Source organism: Pseudophryne corroboree, chromosome 6 (assembly GCF_028390025.1).
Source record: "Pseudophryne corroboree isolate aPseCor3 chromosome 6, aPseCor3.hap2, whole genome shotgun sequence".
NCBI lineage: Eukaryota > Metazoa > Chordata > Amphibia > Anura > Myobatrachidae > Pseudophryne > Pseudophryne corroboree.
Window position 1 is genome coordinate 119,962,843 of NC_086449.1, and position 12,740 is coordinate 119,975,582.

Here is a 12,740-nt window from a genome sequence, read left to right on the forward strand (position 1 = left end):
ACTTGTTAGGGGTTATGTTACACCAGTGCTGTGGGTTTAGCCCAGGATTACATTAACGGGGGGTACTCACGGAGCGATCGCTGCTGAAAATCTAATCAATCTGACTAGATTGCTTAGATTTTAAGCAATGATGACTCCATGTGAACCCCTCACAGCGATAGTGATGCGCAGCCCCGGGTATCGCTGGTGCTCGATTTGTCTGTATGCAGACCAATCTAGCAGGTCGCTCATTTCACCCGCTAGGTGAAATCAGCGCCCTCCCCCGTACATATCGCGCTGTGCTGAGTAGGGGGGGGGGGGGGGGGGGGGGGGGGGGGGGGGGGAGGAGAATCTCTCCCAAATTGGGCCGCGAGTACTGGCCTTAAAGCAATAGACCAACATTGGGACCCCTCAGAAAAAAGAAAAAAAAAAAAAAAAGCCCACACCCCATTTATTAATCATCCACACGGCTGGAAATTGACAACATTTTATTAAATCTGCAGTAAAACCAGAGATAAAATGACATGACACAAGAGTTTCATCCACCAGTGATACAAAGGCCATAAGATATTACATTGCACAAGACCGAAGTGTCTAGTGTTTAAACAGTGTATATTCTGCCCACTTTCTAATTAACTCAGAGAAGTGTCAAGGGATTCACACGAGGACTTGAACAACATACACCTCTCACCTCAGTGATTGTGTCACACTATGTGGTCTGCACAAACATTAAAGTGCAGTGGTTCCCACTGTGCATTCATACATTGTGATCTCCACCAGCAGTCACTACAGATTGTGTGATCACTAAAGCAAGAGGTATAAAGCACCTCATGCCTCAGTGAGGCCACTAATGCCTAGTAACCTGTAAATATTAAGTCAACCCACAAAAAGATTCTCTGCTCACCAGACACATCCTCACAGTTTACATAGGTGAAGAGAACAAATCACGTGAAATAACCTTACAAGTGAATATTACCTAGTCTCGAGGCTCCATTGAATAGCTTTGTGTGACTACACAAGCATAACTACAACCCTAAAATGACTGCATGAATGCCCAGCAAGTAGATCATTACAGTCATTACATTCTAGCAACCTCATATCTATTTTACACTTCTCTGAAGAAATGCCCCAAATTTCATATGACCCCTTGATCTACAAAGGAAGGCTGCACAGCACCATAATGGGAAATGTTTCAGTGGACCAGTACTTTTACAGTATAGAGTTCCCAACTGCCCAGGTCACCAGTAGGCGCTCTGCATATAGCTGCTGCGCGCCACCTCCTTGTGCAATACGTAGTTCTTGCCTCCATTGTTGTCCCAGTACTCCAAGCCCTGGCACCAGAAGCAGATACAGAACTCTGCCCAATGGGCATCATCAGGCAATGGAAGCCGGAAAGAGAAGGTATCCGTCTCCCCTCCACCATAAGGGTCACGGAGATAAGTACACGGAAGATCATACCAGCTCAGCCAGCCGTCATAGCTCACCCGGAGAGTTACACGCTTCTCAAAGCCAATGTTGCGTACTCTGACCGTGCCAGCCACTGCTGCTCCCTGAACGGCACATTGTTCAAGACACACCTGTTTCTGTGCCAGCTTGGCCCGAAAACTAGCATAGTCTTGCGTTGGTGGCCGGAAGTCCAGAGTGTACGTGGAGGTGGAGAGTGGACGTAAAGCTCGCAGTGAGGCCAAGGCGAGCAACAGAGGATCTTCATCAAAGAGCGTGCGAGAGAAGTGACGCACTGTGGTCAGGGCCAGCCCAAGGGCATCAGCAAACACAACTCCTTTCTTATGCAGATCCGGGGCACGGGGAGTAGGAGCCAGGCATGGCCTGAGTATTCCAGATGAAGAGCGCCGCAGATGGTGAGGAGGAGAGGGGCTGAGACATAAGCACATAGAGAAGTCACCAGGCATTGTGCAGGTAGAAGCCGGAGCCACCTATACATTCAAAACAGATAAAATAAAATGAATAAATACATATAGAAACATTTTTAAAGAGCCTGAACTATGGATTATGGGTAGAGAATAGTTAGAAAATTGGAATGTAAAGCAAATTCGCTGATCTGCAGGCTAGGAGGAGTGGCTGGATGGCTAGAGAGACTACATCCATCCCTTTGAACTGGAACACTAATGCTGTGTGTGTGGCTGGCTGGCTGGCTTCAAGCCTGCATATCACCCAGTTTTAACGAGCCACAGAAATTGAGTAATCTATGAGCGTCCCAGTTTAAAGGGATGGTACGGTAAGCCTATAGATAGGGGGGAGATGTACTAAGCAGTGAGAAGAGTGGAGAAGTTTCCCATGGCAACCATCAGCTACTGCTGATTGGTTGCCATTGGCAACTTCTCAGCACTGCTTAGTACATCTCGCCCAGATAGAGAGATTAGAACCACAACACAAGTTACAACCCGAGAGAATCTCATAAATCACTGCATCCGCCAATGCATCTCCGCGTTACACTACAGACTCTGAACCCACACACACAGGAGAGCAGCAGCGTAACACGGGGCTCCTGTGCAGGAACAGGCGGTGCATGGAGCGCTGCGGCTGGTGGGAAGAGGGGGGCACAGAGGGCGCAATACTCACTGAGCACGGAGAAGGGTGGTATGCCCCAGTCAGGGTCTCCCAGCAATGAATGGGCGGGCAGCTGAGCGGACGGGTACACGGGGTGCAGAGCGCTGGCCGCCGCCGCCTCGGTGGAGGGTAAGACACCGCACGCACAGCCGCTCACTGCAGACCCGCACTCTCCCGCCAGCGTTCTCTACTTCTCCGTTAACCTGCGCGGCTGCCAGTGCCGATCTTCCCCAGAGCACAGGTTAAAGACCCTGCTAGGGTCATGTGACCAGGAGAGCAGCAGCCACACATAGCGGAGTCTTTAATTTACCAACCAATGAGACGGCGGAGAGACGCCAGCTGGCCAGGCGGCTCCGCCTCCTCCTCCTGCGTCATCAGTGCTGGGGTCTCCACGTGCGTGGCAGCTGCTGCCCCGTGCTGTACTTTGCTTGAGCTGTGGGCTGGGCGTGCTGAGACTTGTAGTTTCAGGACAGATTGACTGTAGCATTTCCCATTACTTTCTATAACCACAGTATCTACTGGTCCTTTCCTATTACCTTTCTCTATATCAGTGTGCAGGGGCAATTATTTTACGGTATCATGCATGCAGATTTAATTCATAGGGCGAGATTCAAATGCTATATTGCGTCTGATCTCCCATCTAAAGCATACTTGCCTACCTGACCCTCTCCATGAGGGAGAAAATGCTCTGTTCCTGGACTTTCCTGGTAATGTATGATTGCCATCACCTGTGGTGAAACACCTTTCTTATCAATTAACTAGCTCACCACAGGTGATGGCAATCATACATTACCAGGAAAGTCCAGGAACAGAGCATTTTCTCCCTCATGGAGAGGGTCAGGTAGGCAAGTATGATCTAAAGTGACGGGAGATCGCGGGGCGATATTCTATTGCCCCCCATTTTTGCGCTGATCGCGCCCATAATAGACTGGTTTAGCTGCGTAAAGCAGCTAAACCCGACTAAAGTCATGGGCGTGATCGCGAAAAGTCCCGTTTGGGCGTCCAAAGTACGGGTCGCTTTTCGCGCATTTCAGCTCGCCACCCCAAGGTCTGGGGTCATGGCTTTGCGGGTGTCGGGGGCAGAGCTATGCTTTGTGTTCCCGACACCCTGGAGAGAAAAGATAAATACTCTATTTATCATCGATGGTGGGAAACCATCTGGTTCTCCCCCATCAATGGTAAAAGTAGTTACCATTGGTCATAAACCATCAATGATTTTGAATCATCCATAGTCGATGGACATCCCTAATCCAAAGGTAAATAATCAAATGTCTGTAAAACAGTAGTCTCTGAAGCTTTGGGTTCCTATAAAAGAAAAGTGACGTTTTAAACAGATCCACAGGATCACACTTTGAGGGGACTGAATTCAGCGTGAGATTCCAATACGATCGCTGGAAGGTCCAGATTTCCGGCCATTGCTCCTGTCATACAGTTTGAGGGAGGACAGAGGTGAAAGACCGTCGGGGGAGGGGGGCAGAGGTGAGAGACAAATGGTGGGATATCAGCTACAGACAGGATTGAGAGGGTATAGGATAGAAACAGACAGGAGGGACAGAGATGAGAGAGACAGATGGGTAGTGGGGACAGAGATGAGAAAGACAGACGGGAAGTGGGGACAGAGATGAGAGAGAAACAGGGGAGGGGGACAGAGATGAGAGAGACAGATGGGTAGTGGGGACAGAGATGAGAAAGACAGATGGGAAGTGAGGACAGAGATGAGAAAGACAGACGGGAAGTGGGGACAGAGATAAGAGAGAAACAGGGGAGGGGCACAGAGATGAGAGAGAGACTGAGGTGGAGCGAAACACAGGAGAAAAAAAACATCAGTGCCAGGTATGATAGCTCGCAAAGTATAACTACATTATCCGGCAAATGACAAGCTAAGTGATTCCCAGACTTTTTGAATCACGGCACCCTAGAGTATCACAGCAACCCTAGGATAAAAGCTTTTTATTGATAAATTTGGAAAATAATTTTAAATAAATTGTGCCAAATTGTCATCCTTGGAGTCAGGTCTGTGGTGGTATACAGGTATGTGGTGGTGTACAGGTATGTGGTGGTATACAGTTATGCTCGTGATTGTCCACATTTTATGATTGGCAGCCACTAGCACTGGTTTTGCCTATCACTTTGACCATAAGTGGTTTGATTTGGTGCTGGACCACCAACCTAAGGCACCCCTTGCAAGAGCCTGTTGGCACCCCTGGGTACCTAGGCACACAGTTTGGGAACCACTGGACTAGCTAGATAACTACACCACTGACAAATGACTGGTCCAAAATACTAGCATAATACCATCGTAACTGAAAGCTGTGTGCACTCTGACTATATATTAGAGATGAGCGGGTTCGGTTTCTCTGAATCCGAACCCGCACGAACTTCATGTTTTTTTTCACGGGTCCGAGCGACTCGGATCTTCCCGCCTTGCTCGGTTAACCCGAGCGCGCCCGAACGTCATCATGACGCTGTCGGATTCTCGCGAGACTCGGATTCTATATAAGGAGCCGCGCGTCGCCGCCATTTTCACACGTGCATTGAGATTGATAGGGAGAGGACGTGGCTGGCGTCCTCTCCATTTAGATTAGAAGAGAGAGAGAGAGAGATTGACCTGATTTACTGGAGATTAGGAGTACTGTAGAACTGTAGAGAGTGCAGAGTTTACTAGTGACTGACCACAGTGACCACCAGACAGTGCAGTTTTATTTAATATATCCGTTCTCTGCCTGAAAAAAACGATACACAGTGACTCAGTCACATACCATATCTGTGTGCACTGCTCAGCCCAGTGTGCTGCATCATCTATGTATATATCTGACTGTGCTCAGCTCACACATCTTATAATTGTGGGGGAGACTGGGGAGCACTGCAGTGCCAGTTATAGGTTATAGCAGGAGCCAGGAGTACATATTATTATTAAAATTAAACAGTGCACACTTTTGCTGCAGGAGTGCCACTGCCAGTGTGACTGACCAGTGACCTGACCACACTGACCACCAGTATAGTTAGTAGTATAGTATACTATATTGTGATTGCCTGAAAAAGTTAAACACTCGTCGTGTGACTTCACTTGTGTGGTGTTTTTTTTTTTATTCTATAAAAAACTCATTCTGCTGACAGACAGTGTCCAGCAGGTCCGTCATTATATAATATATACCTGTCCGGCTGCAGTAGTGATATATATATATTTTTTATATCATTATTTATCATCCAGTCGCAGCAGACACAGTACGGTAGTTCACGGCTGTAGCTACCTCTGTGTCGGCACTCGGCAGTCCGTCCATAATTGTATACCACCTACCCGTGGTTTTTTTTTCTTTCTTCTTTATACATACATACTACTACTACATCTCTTTATCAACCAGTCTATATTAGCAGCAGACACAGTACAGTACGGTAGTCCACGGCTGTAGCTACCTCTGTGTCGGCACTGGGCAGTCCGTCCATAATTGTATACCACCTACCCGTGGTTTTTTTTTCTTTCTTCTTTATACATACATACTACTACTACTACATCTCTTTATCAACCAGTCTATATTAGCAGCAGACACAGTACAGTACGGTAGTCCACGGCTGTAGCTACCTCTGTGTCGGCACTGGGCAGTCCGTCCATAATTGTATACCACCTACCCGTGTTTTTTTTTTCTTTCTTCTTTATACATACATACTACTACTACTACATCTCTTTATCAACCAGTCTATATTAGCAGCAGACACAGTACAGTACGGTAGTCCACGGCTGTAGCTACCTCTGTGTCGGCACTGGGCAGTCCGTCCATAATTGTATACCACCTACCCGTGGTTTTTTTTTCTTTCTTCTTTATACATACATACTACTACTACATCTCTTTATCAACCAGTCTATATTAGCAGCAGACACAGTACAGTACGGTAGTCCACGGCTGTAGCTACCTCTGTGTCGGCACTCAGCAGTCCATCCATAATTGTATACTAGTATCCATCCATCTCCATTGTTTACCTGAGGTGCCTTTTAGTTGTGCCTATTAAAATATGGAGAACAAAAATGTTGAGGTTCCAAAATTAGGGAAAGATCAAGATCCACTTCCACCTCGTGCTGAAGCTGCTGCCACTAGTCATGGCCGAGACGATGAAATGCCAGCAACGTCGTCTGCCAAGGCCGATGCCCAATGTCATAGTACAGAGCATGTCAAATCCAAAACACCAAATATCAGTAAAAAAAGGACTCCAAAACCTAAAATAAAATTGTCGGAGGAGAAGCGTAAACTTGCCAATATGCCATTTACCACACGGAGTGGCAAGGAACGGCTGAGGCCCTGGCCTATGTTCATGGCTAGTGGTTCAGCTTCACATGAGGATGGAGGCACTCAGCCTCTCGCTAGAAAAATGAAAAGACTCAAGCTGGCAAAAGCAGTAGCACCGCAAAGAACTGTGCGTTCTTCGAAATCCCAAATCCACAAGGAGAGTCCAATTGTGTCGGTTGCGATGCCTGACCTTCCCAACACTGGACGTGAAGAGCATGCGCCTTCCACCATTTGCACGCCCCCTGCAAGTGCTGGAAGGAGCACCCGCAGTCCAGTTCCTGATAGTCAGATTGAAGATGTCAGTGTTGAAGTACACCAGGATGAGGAGGATATGGGTGTTGCTGGCGCTGGGGAGGAAATTGACCAGGAGGATTCTGATGGTGAGGTGGTTTGTTTAAGTCAGGCACCCGGGGAGACACCTGTTGTCCGTGGGAGGAATAGGGCCGTTGACATGCCTGGTGAAAATACCAAAAAAATCAGCTCTTCGGTGTGGAAGTATTTCACCAGAAATGCGGACAACAGGTGTCAAGCCGTGTGTTCCCTTTGTCAAGCTGTAATAAGTAGGGGTAAGGACGTTAACCACCTCGGAACATCCTCCCTTATACGTCACCTGCAGCGCATTCATAATAAGTCAGTGACAAGTTCAAAAACTTGGGCCGACAGCGGAAGCAGTCCACTGACCAGTAAATCCCTTCCTCTTGTAACCAAGCTCACGCAAACCACCCCACCAACTCCCTCAGTGTCAATTTCCTCCTTCCCCAGGAATGCCAATAGTCCTGCAGGCCATGTCACTGGCAATTCTGACGAGTCCTCTCCTGCCTGGGATTCCTCCGATGCATCCTTGCGTGTAACGCCTACTGCTGCTGGCGCTGCTGTTGTTGCTGCTGGGAGTCGATGGTCATCCCAGAGGGGAAGTCGTAAGCCCACTTGTACTACTTCCAGTAAGCAATTGACTGTCCAACAGTCCTTTGCGAGGAAGATGAAATATCACAGCAGTCATCCTGTTGCAAAGCGGATAACTGAGTCCTTGACAACTATGTTGGTGTTAGACGTGCGTCCGGTATCCGCCGTTAGTTCACAGGGAACTAGACAATTTATTGAGGCAGTGTGCCCCCGTTACCAAATACCATCTAGGTTCCACTTCTGTAGGCAGGCGATACCGAGAATGTACACGGACGTCAGAAAAAGACTCACCAGTGTCCTAAAAAATGCAGTTGTACCCAATGTCCACTTAACCACGGACATGTGGACAAGTGGAGCAGGGCAGGGTCAGGACTATATGACTGTGACAGCCCACTGGGTAGATGTATGGACTCCCGCCGCAAGAACAGCAGCGGCGGCACCAGTAACAGCATCTCGCAAACGCCAACTCTTTCCTAGGCAGGCTACGCTTTGTATCACCGCTTTCCAGAATACGCACACAGCTGAAAACCTCTTACGGCAACTGAGGAAGATCATCGCAGAATGGCTTACCCCAATTGGACTCTCCTGTGGATTTGTGGCATCGGACAACGCCAGCAATATTGTGTGTGCATTAAATATGGGCAAATTCCAGCACGTCCCATGTTTTGCACATACCTTGAATTTGGTGGTGCAGAATTTTTTTAAAAACGACAGGGGCGTGCAAGAGATGCTGTCGGTGGCCAGAAGAATTGCGGGACACTTTCGGCGTACAGGAACCACGTACAGAAGACTGGAGCACCACCAAAAACTACTGAACCTGCCCTGCCATCATCTGAAGCAAGAAGTGGTAACGAGGTGGAATTCAACCCTCTATATGCTTCAGAGGTTGGAGGAGCAGCAAAAGGCCATTCAAGCCTATACAATTGAGCACGATATAGGAGGTGGAATGCACCTGTCTCAAGTGCAGTGGAGAATGATTTCAACGTTGTGCAAGGTTCTGATGCCCTTTGAACTTGCCACACGTGAAGTCAGTTCAGACACTGCCAGCCTGAGTCAGGTCATTCCCCTCATCAGGCTTTTGCAGAAGAAGCTGGAGACATTGAAGGAGGAGCTAACACGGAGCGATTCCGCTAGGCATGTGGGACTTGTGGATGGAGCCCTTAATTCGCTTAACAAGGATTCACGGGTGGTCAATCTGTTGAAATCAGAGCACTACATTTTGGCCACCGTGCTCGATCCTAGATTTAAAACCTACCTTGGATCTCTCTTTCCGGCAGACACAAGTCTGCTGGGGTTGAAAGACCTGCTGGTGAGAAAATTGTCAAGTCAAGCGGAACGCGACCTGTCAACATCTCCTCCTTCACATTCTCCCGCAACTGGGGGTGCGAGGAAAAGGCTCAGAATTCCGAGCCCACCCGCTGGCGGTGATGCAGGGCAGTCTGGAGCGACTGCTGATGCTGACATCTGGTCCGGACTGAAGGACCTGACAACGATTACGGACATGTCGTCTACTGTCACTGCATATGATTCTCTCAACATTGAAAGAATGGTGGAGGATTATATGAGTGACCGCATCCAAGTAGGCACGTCACACAGTCCGTACTTATACTGGCAGGAAAAAGAGGCAATTTGGAGGCCCTTGCAAAAACTGGCTTTATTCTACCTAAGTTGCCCTCCCACAAGTGTGTACTCCGAAAGAGTGTTTAGTGCCGCCGCTCACCTTGTCAGCAATCGGCGTACGAGGTTACATCCAGAAAATGTGGAGAAGATGATGTTCATTAAAATGAATTATAATCAATTCCTCCGCGGAGACATTGACCAGCAGCAATTGCCTCCACAAAGTACACAGGGAGCTGAGATGGTGGATTCCAGTGGGGACGAATTGATAATCTGTGAGGAGGGGGATGTACACGGTGATATATTGGAGGATGATGATGAGGTGGACATCTTGCCTCTGTAGAGCCAGTTTGTGCAAGGAGAGATTAATTGCTTCTTTTTTTGGGGGGGTCCAAACCAACCCGTCATATCAGTCACAGTCGTGTGGCAGACCCTGTCACTGAAATGATGGGTTGGTTAAAGTGTGCATGTCCTGTTTTGTTTATACAACATAAGGGTGGGTGGGAGGGCCCAAGGACAATTCCATCTTGCACCTCTTTTTTCTTTTATTTTTCTTTGCGTCATGTGCTGTTTGGGGAGGGTTTTTTGGAAGGGACATCCTGCGTGACACGGTGTTTGTGTCGGCCACTAGGGTCGCTTATCTTACTCACACAGTCAGCTACCTCATTGCGCCTCTTTTTTTCTTTGCGTCATGTGCTGTTTGGGGAGTGTTTTTTGGAAGGGCCATCCTGCGTGACACTGCAGTGCCACTCCTAGATGGGCCCGGTGTTTGTGTCGGCCACTAGGGTCGCTAATCTTACTCACACAGCTACCTCATTGCGCCTCTTTTTTTCTTTGCGTCATGTGCTGTTTGGGGAGGGTTTTTTGGAAGGGACATCCTGCGTGACACTGCAGTGCCACTCCTAAATGGGCCCGGTGTTTGTGTCGGCCACTAGGGTCGCTAATCTTACTCACACAGCTACCTCATTGCGCCTCTTTTTTTCTTTGCGTCATGTGCTGTTTGGGGAGGGTTTTTTGGAAGGGACATCCTGCGTGACACTGCAGTGCCACTCCTAGATGGGCCAGGTGTTTGTGTCGGCCACTAGGGTCGCTTAGCTTAGTCATCCAGCGACCTCGGTGCAAATTTTAGGACTAAAAATAATATTGTGAGGTGTGAGGTATTCAGAATAGACTGAAAATGAGTGGAAATTATGGTTTTTGAGGTTAATAATAATATGGGATCAAAATGACCCCCAAATTCTATGATTTAAGCTGTTTTTTAGGGTTTTTTGAAAAAAACACCCGAATCCAAAACACACCCGAATCCGACAAAAAAAATTCGGTGAGGTTTTGCCAAAACGCGGTCGAACCCAAAACACGGCCGCGGAACCGAACACAAAACCAAAACACAAAACCCGAAAAATTTCAGGCGCTCATCTCTACTATATATGTCTCTAGACTCATAAATTAAAGAAAGCCACAAACAACAGTGAATGTAGAAAAAGGTTTGATGCATTCAGCTGACACTGAGCTTGTCTTCCTGCTAGCCTGTGCATGGACCTAAGAGGTTGGTTGAGATATGGGGCATTGGAAACAGGGAAGGGGTCACTGAAAGGAACAGAGAGCAAGGCAAGGGGAGAAGGTGGGGAAGAAAGAGCAGAAGGGGAGGCGGTGAGAAGAAAGCATCTTCTTTATCACACCATTGAGTGTGGGAAAGGAAATTAGAGATTTATTTCGGGGGGGGGGGGGGGGGGGGGGAGGTCAACTTGGTTACCTTTTGCCAAACCAGGAATAAAAAAGGCAATGTAACAAAGGGCAATGTCTTGCAGCTGAGCTTAGGAGGTATTGCATTAGGAGGTAAGAAGCTAGACGATGTGGCTAGACAAGAGATTTTCAACCTTTTACAACTCGCGGTACACTGAACAAGATTTAAATATTGCCAAGGCACATTCAAAATTTCAAATATAATGGTGATGCATGGTGCAGTTGCGTGTCCTAGGATGTCATGTCGCAGCTGTTCCATAGGTAACGCCTAAGACCAGCGGGGAATTTGGGTGGGTACGGCGTACCCTTAAGAAGGTACGCTGTGGGTACACCCAGGGCCGGTGCTAAGGTGTTCGGCGCCCCCCTGCAAACTATAAATTTGCGCCCTCCCATACTTTAAAAGGGACACCCAAAATGGGGTGTGGTCTTACAAGGAAGGGGCGTGACCACACAAAATGACTCCCATTTCAAATTACGCCACACAGTAGTAGTGCGCTTATGCATAATGTCCCCAGTAGTAGCGTCACTTATGCATAATGTACCTAGTAGTAGTGCGCGTATGCATAATGTCCCTAGTAGTAGTGCGCGTATGCATAATGTCCCTAGTAGTAGCGTCACTTATGCATAATGTCCCCAGTAGTAGCGTCACTTATGCATAATGTCCCTAGTAGTAGTGCGCGTATGCATGCATAATGTCCCCAGTCCAGTAGTAGCGTCACTTATGCATAATGTCTCCAGTAGTAACGTCACTTATGCATAATGTCCCTAGTAGTAGTGCGCGTATGCATGCATAATGTCCCCAGTAGTAGCGTCACTTATGCATAATGTCCCCAGTAGTAGCTTCACTTATGCATAATGTCCCTAGTAGTAGCGTCACTTATGCATAATGTCCCTAGTAGTAGTGCGCGTATGCATGCATAATGTCCCCAGTAGTAGCGTCACTTATGCATAATGTCCCTAGTAGTAGTGCGCGTATGCATGCATAATGTCCCCAGTAGTAGCTGCTTATATGCATAATATGCACAGGGGATGTAGTTATGTGACCGGCGGTCAAGAGACCGACGGTCACATTACCTCCCCCAACATCCTGCCCCCTCACAATCCCGGCAGTCGGCATGCCGACCAAGAGGGACTATTCCCACTCGTGGGTGTCCACGACACCCATAGAGTAGGAATGGAACCTGTGGTGACCGTAGGTCGCCACTGAGCCCGCAGTGTGGCGAGCGCAGCGAGCCCGCAAGGGGCTAGCTGCGCTTACCACCACCCCGGCGGGATTCCGCTCCCGGAGTCCCGGCGTCGGTATGCTGACCATCGGTTTCCTGTCTGCCGCTCACGCATACCACACCCATCCACAGAAGTGCCACTTTAACCATAATGGCTAAACAGATTATATTTTTTCCTCCAACATCTCCCCTACTTACTGTACTGTTTTCTGTATATATGCAGCCATGAGCACCCACAGAAGAGGGAGGGCTGGAAAAGAGATGCCAGGAAGACTGAGGAGGCAATCACTGGCAGGCAGAGGCAGTATGAATACTGGAGTGGGAGGAGAGTAGGGTAGAGATGGGACACAGGAGAGGATGGACCAGTCTGGATAGGAGCACAGCTTATTGGTGGCTGGTCCCAGGGGAGGGGCCAGCAACTTGTTGG

The 12,740-nt window shown here is 48.3% G+C and overlaps 1 protein-coding gene across 1 annotated transcript; it reads right to left on the bottom strand.

The window, feature by feature from the left end:
* Positions 1 to 450: 450 nt before the first annotated feature.
* On the bottom strand, positions 451 to 2,838 carry LOC134936631 (protein phosphatase 1 regulatory subunit 3C-like). The gene is made up of 2 exons (XM_063931768.1): positions 2,560 to 2,838; positions 451 to 1,913 (listed from the first exon to the last, which is right to left on the bottom strand). The coding sequence occupies exon 2, from the start codon at positions 1,887 to 1,889 to the stop codon at positions 1,218 to 1,220; it is 672 nt and encodes a 223-aa protein (XP_063787838.1). The 5' UTR covers positions 1,890 to 1,913; positions 2,560 to 2,838; the 3' UTR covers positions 451 to 1,217.
* Positions 2,839 to 12,740: the final 9,902 nt, after the last annotated feature.

Coding starts and splice junctions, on each gene's coding strand:
- LOC134936631 (XM_063931768.1), bottom strand. CDS start 1,889: ATGCCTGGTGACTTCTCTATGTGCTTATGTCTCAGCCCCTCTCCTCCT.